The 15574-nt window shown below is 44.7% G+C and overlaps 1 protein-coding gene across 2 annotated transcripts in view; it reads right to left on the reverse strand.

Annotated features, from left to right (window-relative positions):
• Positions 1 to 2000: 2000 nt before the first annotated feature.
• brf1a (BRF1 general transcription factor IIIB subunit a) overlaps positions 2001 to 15574 on the reverse strand; it is a 96293-nt gene continuing 82719 nt past the window's right edge. For both annotated transcript variants that reach the window (XM_084381578.1, XM_084381577.1), the window contains 3 exons: positions 12686 to 12737; positions 5089 to 5254; positions 2001 to 4118 (listed from right to left, as the gene is read on the reverse strand). In XM_084381578.1, coding sequence (XP_084237704.1) covers positions 4081 to 4118; positions 5089 to 5254; positions 12686 to 12737 — 256 coding nt within the window. In that variant the 3' untranslated portion in view covers positions 2001 to 4080. The remainder of the gene's footprint in view (positions 4119 to 5088; positions 5255 to 12685; positions 12738 to 15574) is intronic.

Raw genomic sequence — 15574 nt, forward strand, 5'->3', positions numbered from 1 at the left:
AAAACAACACAGCACCACTTTCCTCTGGTCTCATTCTCTGTTTACACAAACTCGCACGACACATAAAAAAAACTCCAAAAATGGGGCTCGGACAAAAGGCCCGAGCGTCAGAGCATTTCCAAAGATGGCTCAGATTGAGTCTCCTGACTGATGCTGAAACAGTATCTCTGTCAGCGTGTTTCGCCCCGGCAAGAAAAAAATGTTGCGTGTAAGAGCTCGGCATTCATCATCTGACGTAAGTGCCTCTCCAGTTTCAGATTTCCTCCCACGCTGAACAGTGACTCATCTTTCAGTGGAAGCTCTTCACACACACCCGCAGACACCCAATATCTCTGGAAACAATACCTTCAGAAAACTGAAATACTGTACAGACGTTAAATGATCCAGTGAAGCGTCTTATCTGATCAAAAGCATCGCTGCTGATGGCGGATGGTGTCGGGTCACGAATAGACCCGATGCTCTCGTCTGTCAGGACCAGTTCAGGCAGGGTTCAGCTGAAATACGTGACAGACCCGGTGGGCGAGCAGAAGCAGGAGATGATCATTTAAAAATATAGTTTTTTAAGTCTTTCAAAGGACAACTCTTGGATAAATTGAGAGAAAGTCCGCACCAAGTCTCGAGTCGAGGTGTTGGAGCAGCGACTGTAAACCACAACATACCTGGTTCAAGTCCAGGTGACGTCCTGTTTCATACTCGGTCTGTTAACTGTTGTCCGTCTAATAAAGGATTCAGTGTCAGTAGAAACAAAATGTAAGTAAGTTGACAGTAAGTCAAAGTCGGGTCGAGACGAGGTCAGGTTACGTTTTAATCCCACGTCAATCAAGTACAGAGGAAGTCTTCACTCGACGTCAGGCGAGACGGGTCACAAATCTTTTGAAACAATGTGGAAGTCCTTCAGGTCGTCATGTAGACATGTAAACATTCACTTTTAACAACCGTGTTAGATCCGTTTCATACTGGACCAGAACCACAACAACATCTGGCTTCTGTTTCAGTGGGAAAGGGTCCAATCTGCAAATCACTCTCTACTAACTGTACTTACTCTCTGCTGATCATTTCTGAGTTAATACGTCAACAGGAGGGTGACTTTAAAAAATACACTCAGATACATTTAATTACCTGTTAAATGTAGTCAGTAATGTAATCCAAGTATCACAATATTCAATAATTGTAACTTGATTACTTTCCGTTACTTTTGGATTAGCTCAATAACAAACATGCAAACAATGACGAGAGAAAATAAATATCATTAAGATGACCTGCATATAATCTTAATGAGTGTCTTCTGTAAGAAAACACACTCGTGTATTCAGTTTCACTTGACTACAGGTGTAACGATACATCTCTCCGGATCGATATATCGATTTAATGATCAACAATCCAATCGCATAGATTCATATCACTGCCATCGTTAAAATACACCTTTTATTTTGAAATTCCCATGGCACGTGTGTGTCACCGTCTGTGTCCATCTCCTTTGTAAACAGTGCTAGCTAGCGCCTGGAAGAAGATGTCAAGCAGCCAAGAAAAAGACGAAGAGGATTTTATTCACTCAGTCAGCAGCAGTTATAGATGTTCGTGGTTTATGTTCGTGATTGAAGGTCGACAAGAGTCTATTTGTTTCTCTTTTGATTAAAAACAATAGATTGTTTTCCATTTAAATGTCTGTAACCATTGATAAAATATTTCCACTGAAGAGTTCAGTAATAAAATTGTCAAATCATATTTTAGTTGCTTTTTGTGTGTTGTATTGATATTGTGTGTTAAGCAGACATATGATATCGTCTCATATCGATCGCAGGCCACTGTAGCGTGGCAGACTTTGTGATATCAGCAAATATCGTGTCGTGATGAAACTTGCGATTTACGCTTGAGTGATGTCGTCACGTGTGCAGACGTGCAGGTTACAGACTAGAATAGTTACATAATCCCGTTACTCCCCGAGCCTGTACGTTAACATAATGAAGTGATTGTGCAGAGGCAAAAAAACAACAACAAGCTTTTGTCCCCGTGTAGTGAAATCTTTACTGTAGCAGCAAATGCACACAACAGAATGCAGATGTAACATCAGGACCTGTAGCAGCAGCGGCGAGCCGTCGAGCAGACGCCTCGTTAAATACTATCGTTTGTGTGACACAGTGAAAAGGCCACAATCTGTTTCACCTCCCGACACAAAAATCATAAAAGCTTAAATACAAAACAGATCTTTTCTCTGATCGGGCTCCCTCGTCATCTGGAAAATACAATATTGCAGAGAATGTATTTACATCCTGGCTTTGAAGAATATTTAACATAAATCAAATGATACGGTCTCATAAATTAATCATACAGAACCAATTCTGCCAAAAACAATTAAGAAAAAGCCCAAACCAAATTAAAATATAACGTAAAACTAATCAAACCATCAATCAAACTCTCATTTTTCCTCATATGAACTCTATCTGGAATTAAAATCTCCACATTTTTTAGATTTAATAACATCTCAGCAAACATTGGCACACATTGTTTGAAGGCAACCTCTTTGTTATACTTTGGGCTTAAGCAGAGCAGACAGCATGTGTCGCTCCGCTAATCACCTAAGGCATTCATAAATATTGATCAGAACACTGAGGCTGTTTATAGATTAACCTCCTCTCAACCAGAAACGAAGGAAAAATACTTCCTGTACTTCGCAAATACTGAAACCGATGATTGATCTCACGCTACCTGAAGCTTGTTGTTAGAGACGCAGCACAGTTTCTAACAGAGTCAGTGATCAGGAAGTCTCATACTGTTAAGTACTCGAGTGTTAAGATGCAAAGTGCAAGTTCAAGGATAATACTTTTAGCGTTTTGATCGGCTTCATCACAACCTTCAGAACCTCGACCGAGCCGGGGTGGAAGTGTTCCGGTCCAGAGGGGACGCAGCACCTGTCCCCTGTTGAGTGCTTCACAGTCAACACTGGTTTCATAGTTTGCAGGACAGAAGACATCAAGTTTAAGACCGCGCTGAGTTTAGTGAAAAAGTGATGTGTTAGTACGACTTCTGGGCTGCGTCACGTTTTTGTTCCGTCCTCCCCAACGGGAGCGTTTCAGAAGTGGAGCTGCTCGATTTGTTGACAGCGAAAGTCCCACAGCTTCTGGTCGACCTCATGGGACCTTACAGTATTTCAGAAAAAAGTTGTACAGGAGTCAACGGGAAGAGAATATATTTTTGATACTGTTTCAATGGTGCCATGAATGACACGTTTGTCAATTTTGAAGATAATCCTGCAGGTCTAGAAAGTCTAGTTTGTCGTAAAGATTGTAAAATATCATTTAGTTTTGTTGAAAGTTGCTCGTCTTGCTCAATAAACGTCACAAACACCAACATGGCCGGCACCTGACGACTGCAGTCATGTGAAAGGTTTCAGTGATGAGTTTCGGGGACCGTTCAGAGACGAGACCGTCGGCTGTGTTGTCTTTATAATGACGTATTTTCAGAGTCTGATATTTCAGTAGTTTGATCACAAACTGAGACTTTCTCGAGTTCAAAAATGATCTTTTTAATTGACAAACATCACATCAAAAATATATTTGTCTCTCTCCGTTCACTACCGTAAAGATTTTTCCAGAAACGAGGTCCCGTGAGGGAGAGGAGCGTGAAGGATTAAGATCATAGATGTCCTCTACAATGATCTGATGTATGAGTGAAAGTCTGCACAGGGTGTCTTATTTTGAAAATCGACTGGGCGCTCTATATCTCTATATCCTAAATGTCCTCCAGCCTGCAAAACAACAAACCCAACACCTACTGGAACATTTCCCACCTGTCTGCAGTATTATCTGCACCACACTGATTAATATACCTGTATCCCTTATTTCCACATCTCCATCTCTGTCAGCGTCCTCCCAGTTTAGTCCAGCTGGGACACCAGATGGAAGCAGGAGTGTGATTTTTATTCCCGTTTATTCCTGATGGGGATCCCTCGTTCCTCCTGGCATCACAGCTCCTCCACCTGTAGCTGCAGTCGGTTTGAGTCCCTGCTAGTAAACATTTGATGCGCTGAAGGGTTCATATTGTCCAAACTAGTTGGAGATAATAACCCAGAGAAGACCGCTGCTAGAATCCCTCATCGTAATCTGCGTCGCAGCCATATTCTGGAGGGAGAGACACACAGACGGACGGATTAGATACCGTTTATTCACTGAGGAGAGAATCAGGAGTTAAATTAAACAGATGAATGGATGTTTTTGGATTAATATTGCTGCTGCAGATGCTGTCAGCTTTCTTCTGTCGCTCCATGTTGACATGTTACAGCACAATGAACAGAAACAAAGTGGTCTGAGGCTGCAGATTTTAAAAATGGTGGCGCTGCAAGTTTCTAGCTCTGAGCGTGGGACTTCTGGGGCGTAAAAAAAAATGTGTCCGTGAAGCAGAAACACAGTGTCGAGTTCCTCCAAAGGTTCCTCGTGCCTCAGGTTAATTCCTGTGGTGGAAACGTGACTTTTGAGAAACGCTCCACAGAAGTGAGCTCACCAGAAAACAGTGATTTTAACGGCCTGCTCCTGTGTGACTGAGTGAGCATGTTTATCCACAGAGCTCAGTGTGGTGTGACTTCATGAGCGGCAACAACAGGTCAGACCAGTAAAATGTGAAAACCGTCACTTCTCAGTGACCGACTCGAGTCTCCAGCAGCTCCTGAGGTGCCGCTCTGAAGCCGACCCTGACCTTTGACCTCACCGTGAGGGGGGGGGCAGGAGTACAAACAAAGAGTTTCCCTACAGGAATCAATTAAGCAGCTCAGGACTTTTTATTGTGGCAGAGTCGGAGACCTTAAAGTTTAACAGCCAGAGACGAAAAGTGAAGAAATTTAATCTTAGCGAGGGCTCATTAAAACATACCAGGAGTCTGAGCCGTGACCCACAGAGGCACATTCATTAAAACAGTGACTCGAACTGCTTCACAGTCCAGACACTCAGAGTCCAGACTGAGGAGCGACGAAGCAGCCTGACACTGCGGCGCTGTCGGTGTCAACGAAATTCAAAAGTTGAGGAGACGAGTTTTAATTTGTCTCGACTGTCGTGCAGCTTCATCATACTTCACGTTAAACAAACTGCTTGAACTGACCGTTGCTGCCGAACAGATCCATGGCGCTGACACAAGCCTCCTCCTCGTCCTCTTCTTCCTCATCACCAGCCACCTCATCGTAGACGACCGGCCCGCTCTCCACCACCACTGCTTCGGCGGCGGCGGCGGCGGCGGCTCCCACAGGCAGCGGCAGGGGGTTGGAGTTCTGAGCAAACAGGAAATATTGTTGGTGGTGAGCAGTGGAGTGTGTTTTTAATATTTTCCTCTGCGTGACACACGAGCGCTCCAGGGAAATCTAAACTAGATCTGATCTCATATGTCCCACTTCCTTTAAAATGGTAAAAAAAATAATAATAAACATGGCGGTGACGGTGCTGTAGGGCAGGTGGAGGACACGCACAGATATTTCCATCTCACATGTGACTAACACCGCGTCGGAGCGTGACCGCAACCTTTACCATCTTACACTTCGCTCGTTATTCTCTCATTAAGGATTCTACGTTTAAAAAAATCTGCACAGTCACCAGCGGAGTCACACCAGGGTCAGAACTGAACCGGAGCCTCGGGGCGAAAATACCCTTCGAAAGTTCATAAAAAGCCTGTGAAATTAAAAAATGAAGGGGTGAGGTGAGCAGGGGGGCAGAAATGTAATTAGAGCGCCCTTTAAATTTCACCCCGACAACATCGTCCTCGTGGAGATGTCAAACGTTCAAGAATGTGACGACTCCCCCCCCCGTGGGTCTGGAACCGGGAGAGGCTTTTTCCAGTTGCATTCTGGGAGACAAAGATGGAGCCGCTCCTGATCAGAAAACAGCAGGAAGAGAAAATAAACCGGTGTAATAAAAAGGTTGGCGAGGACAGAGAGAGGACGGTTTTCCAGCGGTGGAATAAAAAACAACAAACGTCAGAGCTGCAGATTCACGCGAGCGTTAAATGTTCCATTTCATGTTTTAGTACATCTGATCACAGAAAACGACCACAGTGCAAAAACACGGCAAGTTTGTGTTGGGTCGGCTTCACTCTTTGTTCCGTTCAACCAGTGGGAAGTTAAAGCTGCAGCAGACGATATAAAATCATGATCATCGCTAGGTTGAAATACAAAAAAGATCATTTGCTACTTCTGCTTTGTTTCCTTTTGTGTTTCTTTACAGCCAATCAGAAGCCCCATGCACACTGCCCTTTCAAGACGGGAATCTTGCGACGATATATGTGAAAGTTACAGAGGCAGAGACGTCGACTCGCCGTCTGTGGGTATAGATAAGCTGCCAGCGTCGGTCAGTAGTGTGTCGGTCTGATGGCGTCCAGTCTGACAACTAAACAGATCCTTCACTCAGCAAACAAAAGAGAAATGTCCCACATTTCGACCCACAAGGCAACGTTACAGGACCAAACAACAGTAGTGTGGTCGCAGGTCGTGTCGTCAGCATCTTATATGAGGAAAAAAATACTGAATTTATACACGGACTGCCCGAAAAGCAGCGTCTGTCCCCGGCAGCAGAGCCAGGCGGCTCCTGCAGTTGAATGGAGGCGATTATGAGCAAAGAACGTATGATGTCTTTGTCGCCTTCCACTATTGTGTTGTTGTACAGTAGTTACTGTCTATGGCAATCCCTCCTTGCAAGTGAGAGCCAGACAGGGTCCGCTGTTTACTGATCACAACACTTTCATATTAACACACAGATCTCAGTGTTATGATGTGTACTGCCACGCCTCTTTCGGGGTGTCTTGGTTCAGTGTGAACAAACAAAGGCGGCGTGGAGGCGAGTGATTTCTCTCAGCGATGATCTCCGCCACTGATTCTACTTGATCAAAAGGCCGAAAAGCAACAAGGGCCGACTGGTACCAACCGAGCAGGACACACCACAAAAATGAGGCCCGCAGACGCTCACCGACTGCCGACATCTAGGCCCAACGTTCAGCCTGATGTGTCTTGGCCCTGGTAGAAGATGCCAGACATCACTGTGGCTCCACGTATTGCACTTTATGACGATTGATTTGAGCGATGTGTTTCTAAATCTGAGCTGCTGCAGAACAAAGAAAATTTCCCCTCGGAAAACTCATCTCGTCGTGAAGAACGACTTCTCGACTTCAGTCTGAACGTTATTTATTTTGCTTAGCGATGAACCGTATAGATACCAAACAAACTATCCCACCTGGGAGGACAGGTGTGCAACGCTGCGGTGGATTAATTTAGTTCCTCTCTTCTCTGCCTGCGTATGGACGGGGAAACTAATAAAATATCTAAAACCAGACTCTCAGTGCTGCTTTGGAGTGAGACTAATGTACATTTTTGCAGAGGAAACCCGTCATCTGCAGTTTTTCCACAGCGACTAAAAGGAAACCTGCGTGTTCTCACTTTCCCTTCAGCCAGGGCTAATTATAAAGCTGGAGGAGAAGCAGGTGGAGGGTCCACAGTGTGACGGAGAGATATTTCTGTTCTCCTCGGCAACAGCCTGTTGGAGTCCCAGCTGGGGGCTTCCTCCTCCTGCCATCTCTGCCTCCAATTTGCCTTTCATTTCCTCCTCCTGCCTTCCTTTCTTCCTACCTTTTTCTTTCATTTCATGTTTCCTCTCTTTTATTCTGCCCACATCCTTCCCTCACTTCCTCCTCTTCTCCTTCCTTTTGTTCCATTAAACATCGTTTCTCATTTTCGGCTCCGGCTCTCCTCGATTTCTTCCCACTTCCTCCTCAGATGTTGATATACAGCCAACGATTACACGGTGTAAAAAAAATTGCAAATATCAGAAGCCGGCTGCTGTTCTTCTCTTTTCTCTCATTGGATCCTTGTAAAATACTCCTCATCACAAGAGCCGGACCTTAAAAAATAATTAAAAAGGAAACATCTGGGCGTAAACACGACGATGCAGACTAATTAGAGCTGTTAAATGTGTCGGGGTAAAGGTCTGTGTGTGCAGACAAAGATAATGTTGTACATTAGAAGCAAATCCTCAAACTCTTCACTTTTCACCCTCTTCTTTCTCACTCAGTCCGACTCTCCATCCTTTAACGAGGGAACTGCTCATTAGGAGTGAGAATGCCACTCGAAACCAGGAAACGGCGGCTCAGTGAGGGTTTATTGGTGTGAGGATTCTGACATGTGATCGCCTGCAGTTACTCACGCATGGAACAACCGGCAGGACAAAATTAACTGAGAGCAAAAACCACAGTCTGGATGAAACGCTCAGGCACGAGGATAAATCGCAGAGAACTGCAGGTTAACTCGCAGTCATCGTGTCCTGTGACGTTTACAGATATAAATCACGAGCTGCACTTTTTTGTTGTGCAGTCGACGGGTTCTCGACACGCAGCCCCCGTCGTGATTGGCATAATTAGTGGCTCAATGAATTAATCAGCATTAAACCAGTTTTCTACGACGCAAAACAAAACTCCAGTCACAACAAATAAGAGGCAGTAACACCGAACACTGGAGGAATCTGCTTCAACCAAACCACACGTGATTCAGTGTCGCTTTTGTGGAGATTTATTTCTTTAACGTCGAGTTTAATGAGTTAAAACGGCAGTTAAGCTCGTTTTAGTTCGTTAAAAGAGAGAAACTTGAATTCAGACGGTTGAATTTTTCTGGTTTGTAAAGACAAGAGGTGTAAAAATATTAACTTTCTCGGCATTTTCTGAGTTTATTTTGTGCAAGTTTCTTCAGTACTGCAATGAAAGCATTGTTGCTGGTGATAAACTGATGACTTGATGTACAGGTTTCATCTCGCATGTAGACAAACAGCTGCTGAAACCACGAGTGGCATAAAACTAGTGGAAGGTTTGGTTTAGCTTTATTTTGGTGATAGTTTTAAAGTCAGTATCCAGATCTTTCTCAGCACACCAGCTCTAAATACAGTGAACGGACCACATAGTCTGTTTAACCGTCCCTGCTTCGTTTCTCTCTCTTTAATTTCAGCATGCCTCCTCTCTTCTTTGTCTTCCTCTCCTGTCCATCTCTATGCACACTCTCTCTGCTTTTCCTTCTCAAACAGTTGTGTATAAAATAACTCTAATAAGAAGCTAATTCAGCCTCTCAGTGAGGTTCGGCTTCGTCGGGGTGAACGAGGAGGTCGCAGCTTCTCTACAGGACGAGCTGAAAACACTGCACGTCATGTGGTTTACCGCTGGCCGGGCCTGACAGCTTCTCTGAGAACCAACTTCAAATAGACTCGGCCATCAATTGCCAAGACTATTGCTTGCATAAGCAGACTATAGCTGCAACGGCAGAGCGACCGTCTGCAGCTCAGAGCCCCTCTCCCGTGACCTCATCACCCTTTTTCAGATTTCTAAGCCTCTCTGAAAATCCCCACGTCTCCGACTGCGCTGTGTGCTCCCTCCACAGCCTGAGAGTCAGTCTGAAGGAAGAGGGAGAACAGCTGGGCCGGTTTCAACTGGCAGAAATCAACTCCTTCTCTGTCTGTAAAGCGATCGTTTCCTCCCTCGGCTTGTTTGAAAAATGTACTGACTAATTGCCGGGTCACTGACGAGGCTGAAGGGAATTGGTTTTTTTTGTCGAGTGATGAACAGAAAGAGCACAAACATCTCTTTTCAGACCGGTCCTGTCGCTGCAACATTACATAACCGGAGCAGCGAGCGAGGGGCGGCCTCAGCCAATGGTGACGGCCGTTTGCCTCCAGTTCCCAGGGGGAGGTGAGGGGGGTTGCTAAGTAACAAGCCTTGTTGACCTGGCCCCTCGTGGCAATGTTTTCTTCCTGGTTGACAGAGCCTGAGCTCCCCGAGCTCCTCCATTCAGAGCTGCCAGCAGCACATGATGGAGAGGGAGACAAAGACTGAGGGAGGCGGAGGAGGAGGAGGGAGATGGAGGGATGGGAAGGAATGTGGAGAAGGAGAGGAAATATAAAAGGAGAGTGACGGGAAAGAGAGGACAGCAGCAGAGCGAAGCATTAACGGGAAGGAGAGCGAGAAGGACTCCAGGGAGAGAGGCATGAAGGGAGTGATGAGGGAAAAGGAGAACAAGAAGAGGATGGAGGAGTAACTGGAATAGAGGAGTCACTGTTTCCCCCGATGTACAATCTTATTTTGATAGCTGCCCTCAATTGATATCCTTAACTTCCTCAACTTAGAAACACGAGTCTGCTCGAACACTTGTTTCCACGTAGCTCTGTTTACGTACGAGTATGTGAGGCAGCTGTGGCTCAGGGGTAGAGCCAGCGCCATGTTATCGGAGGGTCGCTGGTTTGATTCCCCTGGTCTGCATGTCAAAAGTGTCCTTGGGCAAGATACTGAACCCCAAACTGCTCCTGATGTGCTGGTCGGCACCTTGCACGGCAGCCACCGCCATCAGTGTATGAACGCCTGTGTGAATTACTGTAAGTTGCTTTGGACAAACGTGTCTGCTAAATGTCCTAAAATGTAAATGTTGAACATTTTGCGTCACAAGAGAGCAAAGCACGTGCTACATGTCAAACACGAAAATGCTTCGTTGTTGCTACAAGGGACAAAATACATCTGAGTTGCTGAATGTTAATTTCAACTGCTGGATGTTTTATCATGAAGAAGTATCTCGCTTCAGTGACAGAAGTTGAAGCTCTGTGATTGGATGTTTCTTACTAAAACGCATCAGCTGTAGTCGACTTCGTCCCTTCAGGGCTTGTAACTTTTTCCAGCAGCCGTATATTCTCTAACACAGTTGTTCATCTTCCCGTCCTGATGATTTCAACCAGCAGTTTTTATGTCCATTAAAGCAAACTGTCACTCACAATGGACTTTAAACTTTCCCCAACCACTGGACTCTGAAAATAACTCCTGCCACTTCGCTTCTTGATGAGGAGGAAGATGTCAGGAGAGAGAAGTAAATCATGAGAAACGAGGCAGATGAGCAGTGGAGTGAAGCAGGAGGAGAAGAAAGGACAGTTAGCAATGTGTAAAATGAGATATGAGTACAGAGTGTATATTAAGTCCAGCAGTTTCAGACTTTGAAGAGGATGTAAAGCTACCTGTGATTGAATTTGGGACCAATTTAAAATCAAATTAAGAAACAAAGTTGGACAATCTGTCCTATTTCTCCCTGAAGATGTCTGATGGACGCTGTGAAGTTATAAATGTGCAGAATGAGGACATCCTGAAATTAACTGTTCAAAGACATCCTGGGTTTCTGCAGCAGATAGGACACATATTGTACCAGTAACCTTGTTCTTTGTGGATCCATCTAAAAGCCGGCACCGGGCCAACAGAAGCCCATCACTGCAGGGTGGTAAAAAAAAAAAAAAAACGAGTCTCCTAAAAGTGCTGTTTAAGACGGTTTTACGTTCAAGTTTAAGGCCGTATTTATTTTAAGACCCTGTCAGAGTTTTAGGAGCAGTGAAAACACCGGAGGGAGAGAGAGAGAGAGGAGTGATAATAGAGGACAAACAAAGACGAAGTGAAGGTTCACCTCTCACACGGCCGGAGGAGAGATTTATTTATCCCCTCTGCTCTGCAGGAGATGAGAGCAATCAGTGATCGGCTTTTAATGGAGAGACCGGCAGGAAGTAACAGAGCGTCCGGCTGCAGTCACAGCTTCATTAGTGTTTTCATATCTTTTTAAAAAGGTAACTGGTGATAATCTGTACTTTTCTTATCGTCAACAAAACATTGAATATTTCCTACTGGCAGTAAATTGTAGGGGCAGAGAGTCGGGTGCAGATCCAGAACCTTCTGGAGGAATAAACACCCAGAGTCACATCAGATTCTGATCTGATCCGGAGCCGTTTACCGACGGGAGGAGAGCTCAGAGATTACTTTTTAATTTGGGATTAAAAAGTGGATTTATCTTCACTCCCTGTTTATCAACCTGACTGCAGCACTGATCCGCGGGAATGTACTTCATGATCGTAACGTCACAGAGAGGAAACAGAAGAGAGAGAACCAGAGTCTCTGCTGAGTGCTGAGTTCAGTCAGAGGTTGACCTGAATTCAAACACACAAACACACACAATCTCCTTAACGTTGCTCGCTATCTTACAACTAATATACAATAAAGCAATCAGGCTGTTTGGGACGAGTAGATAATGCGAGAGTAACGGAAATAAACACAAATCCTGCAGGTCAAACTCATGCGAGTAACACAAGGCGAACATTTGTTTCGCTGGTGGTGAACGCACTGTTACACAACAAGTCAATAACTACATTGCTGATGAAAATGTACGAATGGTCCACTTTGTGCCCTTAAAGATTGGCATGTACTGTCCCAACATTGATGTAAAAATCTAAATTTAAACCACTGCTCACACACTGAAGATGTGGTATGTTTCCCCTGTAATGTCTCTAAGATATGGCAAAATATGTTCACAGGGACTAAACAGTACGGGAACTTACTCTGGGTATGAATTATCAGTAAAAGGGGCCATTTTTAGCTCTTCGACAAGAGTTTCTGGTAACAGTGATGACGGTCAGGCTGCTGTTGTGTAGAGTGAGGCAGATAAGCCTCTGTAGCAGTGAGTGAATAACTGAGTGAGTGTTTCGGAGGAAAAAGTGCAGCAGGAACTTATCTGTCCGAGTGATTGACTGGGTGACTGAGTGATCGTGCACGTTTTGAGTGTGCACGTCTGTTAAGTGCAGGAGGGGGCGAGCAGGAGCCTAAAGTGAGCGAGCGAGTGACGGAAGACGAAGAGCAGATGTGATGAAGACGAACGGCAGCTCACCTGCTCCACGGCGAGCTTCTTGCTGGGCTGACCGGTGATGAACGGCTGCAACCTGCAACACAAACAACGACAACACAACGTCAGCACAACGGAAACTTTAGATTTCATTAGCACAGTTTTTTTGAGGGAATTTCTTCACATTTACAAGAAATGTCCACTTGGACTCGAGGATGAACTGATTAGATTTCGGTGGTCAAAGGTTTATTTCCAAAGGCCATAATTCAACGCCGCAGATCAGAAACATCAACATGTCATGTATGCATGAAGGCGTACAACCGTGATGTAATTCTAGTTTTTATTCTGATTGTTGATAAAATAAATGAGGTTTTTTTGGCTCCGATTAACGATAAAAACGTAAAAAAGTAACTCTCAAATAAATGCAGTGAGTGCAAGTTCAATATTTGCCTCTAAAATGCAAATACTCACATGCAAGTCACTCAAAATTGTACTTAAGTAGAATACTTGAGTACATTTACTTCAATTTACCTCATTCTGCTTCAACTACCACAGCTCCAAACACAGAAACACATTCAAACACAGGAAATCCCTCCCTGTTTTCAGTAACGGCTCGGTTTCACGACCTTACAGTCACGTTTCTGTAGAAAATGAAGAATCATAACTCAACCTGAAGTTCAGTCGGAAATGCCAGCGAGTCCACGAGTGAATTAAATGTACAGATTTTATGAACCTCCCAAAGCCAGAGAGCGGTGATATTCATTTCCAGACATTATTTTTCCAGACATTAGGAGACAATAAAACCTCTCTCCTCTCTGTGGACTGTTGGGATTATATTTCATTGTTCACCTCAGCAGCGAGGACACCGAGTCGGTTTCATTTACAGTCTCTCGTCCTTCATTTCCATTTGCTTGTTTGTGAGGTTTGGTGCCTGAAGCCAGCGACTCGGTACGAGACTTACAACGCACGACACTGAAACACAGACAACTCATAATCTAAATGAAATCCAGCGTCTCCATTGTGTCAACAGTAAAATCCTGTAATAATGAATGTGATTACATGAATCCTTAATGTCATGAGAGTACGAGCAGGGTTTCAAAATAAGACCCTGAATCATACTGGGTCTTCTGAGGCCAGATTCTGTTTTTGACGTTATTGATGCAGTTTTTGGTGGATAAACTTTGTACTGCACATACTACATATATATCTTGTTGGCCTGTATGTGCTCCTGGCTGGGATGTAAAATGTATGAAAGATCAGGTGTTTTTGTCAGTTATTGTTTCTTTAACATCGTCCTGGATCAGAGCCTCCTGATTAAATCACCAAACAACACAAAGGCACCAGTGCACTCCATCAAAAGTGTTGGCAGGAGGCTGAACAGCTTTAGGAGCCCTCAACACCTTTCCAACGTCATACTGAAGCCGACAGCCTGACATTCAAGGTCAACTTCAGCACTGAAAAGAAAAAGTACAGAAAAAAGACTGGAGGAAAGTTGTTTTCTTGCTTGTGAGGTGACAAAGTAAGAAAAGGTTTGAACTTCTTTGCCAAGTGTTTTTTATTGACTTTCTTTTACTCACTTTTTTAGTTCGCAACACAACAAACATCTTCCAGGAGAGACCATCTCAAAATGTTCGCCGTTACCTCCGTATTTACATGATATTCAAAACTTTAAAACACGATATTGTCTAAATATCGACACATGAGGGATGGATAAAGTCACATTTCAGTCTCGTGGTCGCAATAGATTAAAAGTCAAAGGATCACATATGTTGATGATGAGTCTTCTGCTGGGCACGATGGATATCAGGAGACAATTAAAGGCCATTAATCTCATAGATTGAGATGCTGGTGTCTCATATGGCTAAAAAATATCCAGGCCTCATTTGTGCTTCCTCTTTTCTTGTCACCCCCGATAGTTTTCACACACTCCCATGAGAAATGTGAGCTTCACAGCTGCCTCGGGGGGCGAAGAAGTGAAAAATATAACAATCCTTAATAATCGCTGTATTATTAATAGTCTTTGCTTACAACAATTATTGCTGACTCTTGCTGTCTGAGAGCACAGCTGGATATTATTAAAGGTCTGCCTGTAACCAGTATTACAATATTTATATATATATATATTCATTACACTCTTTATTACAGGATTTACTCGTCGGCACAATATCGGTTGAGGATTTCATTTCGATTATTGCGGCCGGTCTTTGAGTCTCTGCTGGCTTCGGGCTCAGATTACCCGGCAAGAAAGAAAAAAAAAAAGGTGTGAATGTGAAATGAGCCCGAACTGTGAGTGACAGGCAGACGGTCTGTCTGTGAGCACCATCTCTTCCTAGACAGTGGCAGGAGATAATCAGCGATGAACGTTACCACCAGCAGTAATTCCTAAGCAGCCGTCCCACCGTCCCACTGGCTGGAATTAGCATCGTTCCCGGAGGCTCCCCGCCCCCTTTCCCTGCCCACCCGGCCCGGCACTGAGCCCTCCCTGGAGGCTTACAGTAAGTGCTCGACTCTCGCTGATAAGAGAGAGAGAGCGGGAGTGAGCTTTTAATTAATCTGCCTTAACCAGGGGAAGATGGGGGGAGGAGGACGGGTAACAGTGAATGTGGCTTCTTCACACCCCCCCTCCTTTCTCAAAGCTCATTAGAAAATCCCAACCAGGCCGGCGAACCGCTCCCCGTCGAGAGAACTATTCAGGGCCCCCGTACATGTGCTAGACTATAGTCGCTCCCCTGGGCCCTGACCCGGACACTGGGGGAGGGAGGGAGGGATGAAGGCAAGCAAACAGGCAGAAGGTGAGAAAAGGGTGAGGAAGAGGAGGAAGTGAGCCGGAGAATAATAAGATGGACTAGTGGCAGCGAGAACAGAGGGAGGGAGAGTTTGAGGGTACAAGGCAGCAGAGAAGGAGGTGAGGAGGGAGGATGCAAGGAGATAAGG

This window comes from Pagrus pagrus, assembly GCF_965226575.1.
Source record: "Pagrus pagrus genome assembly, chromosome: 18".
Classification (NCBI taxonomy): domain Eukaryota; kingdom Metazoa; phylum Chordata; class Actinopteri; order Spariformes; family Sparidae; genus Pagrus; species Pagrus pagrus.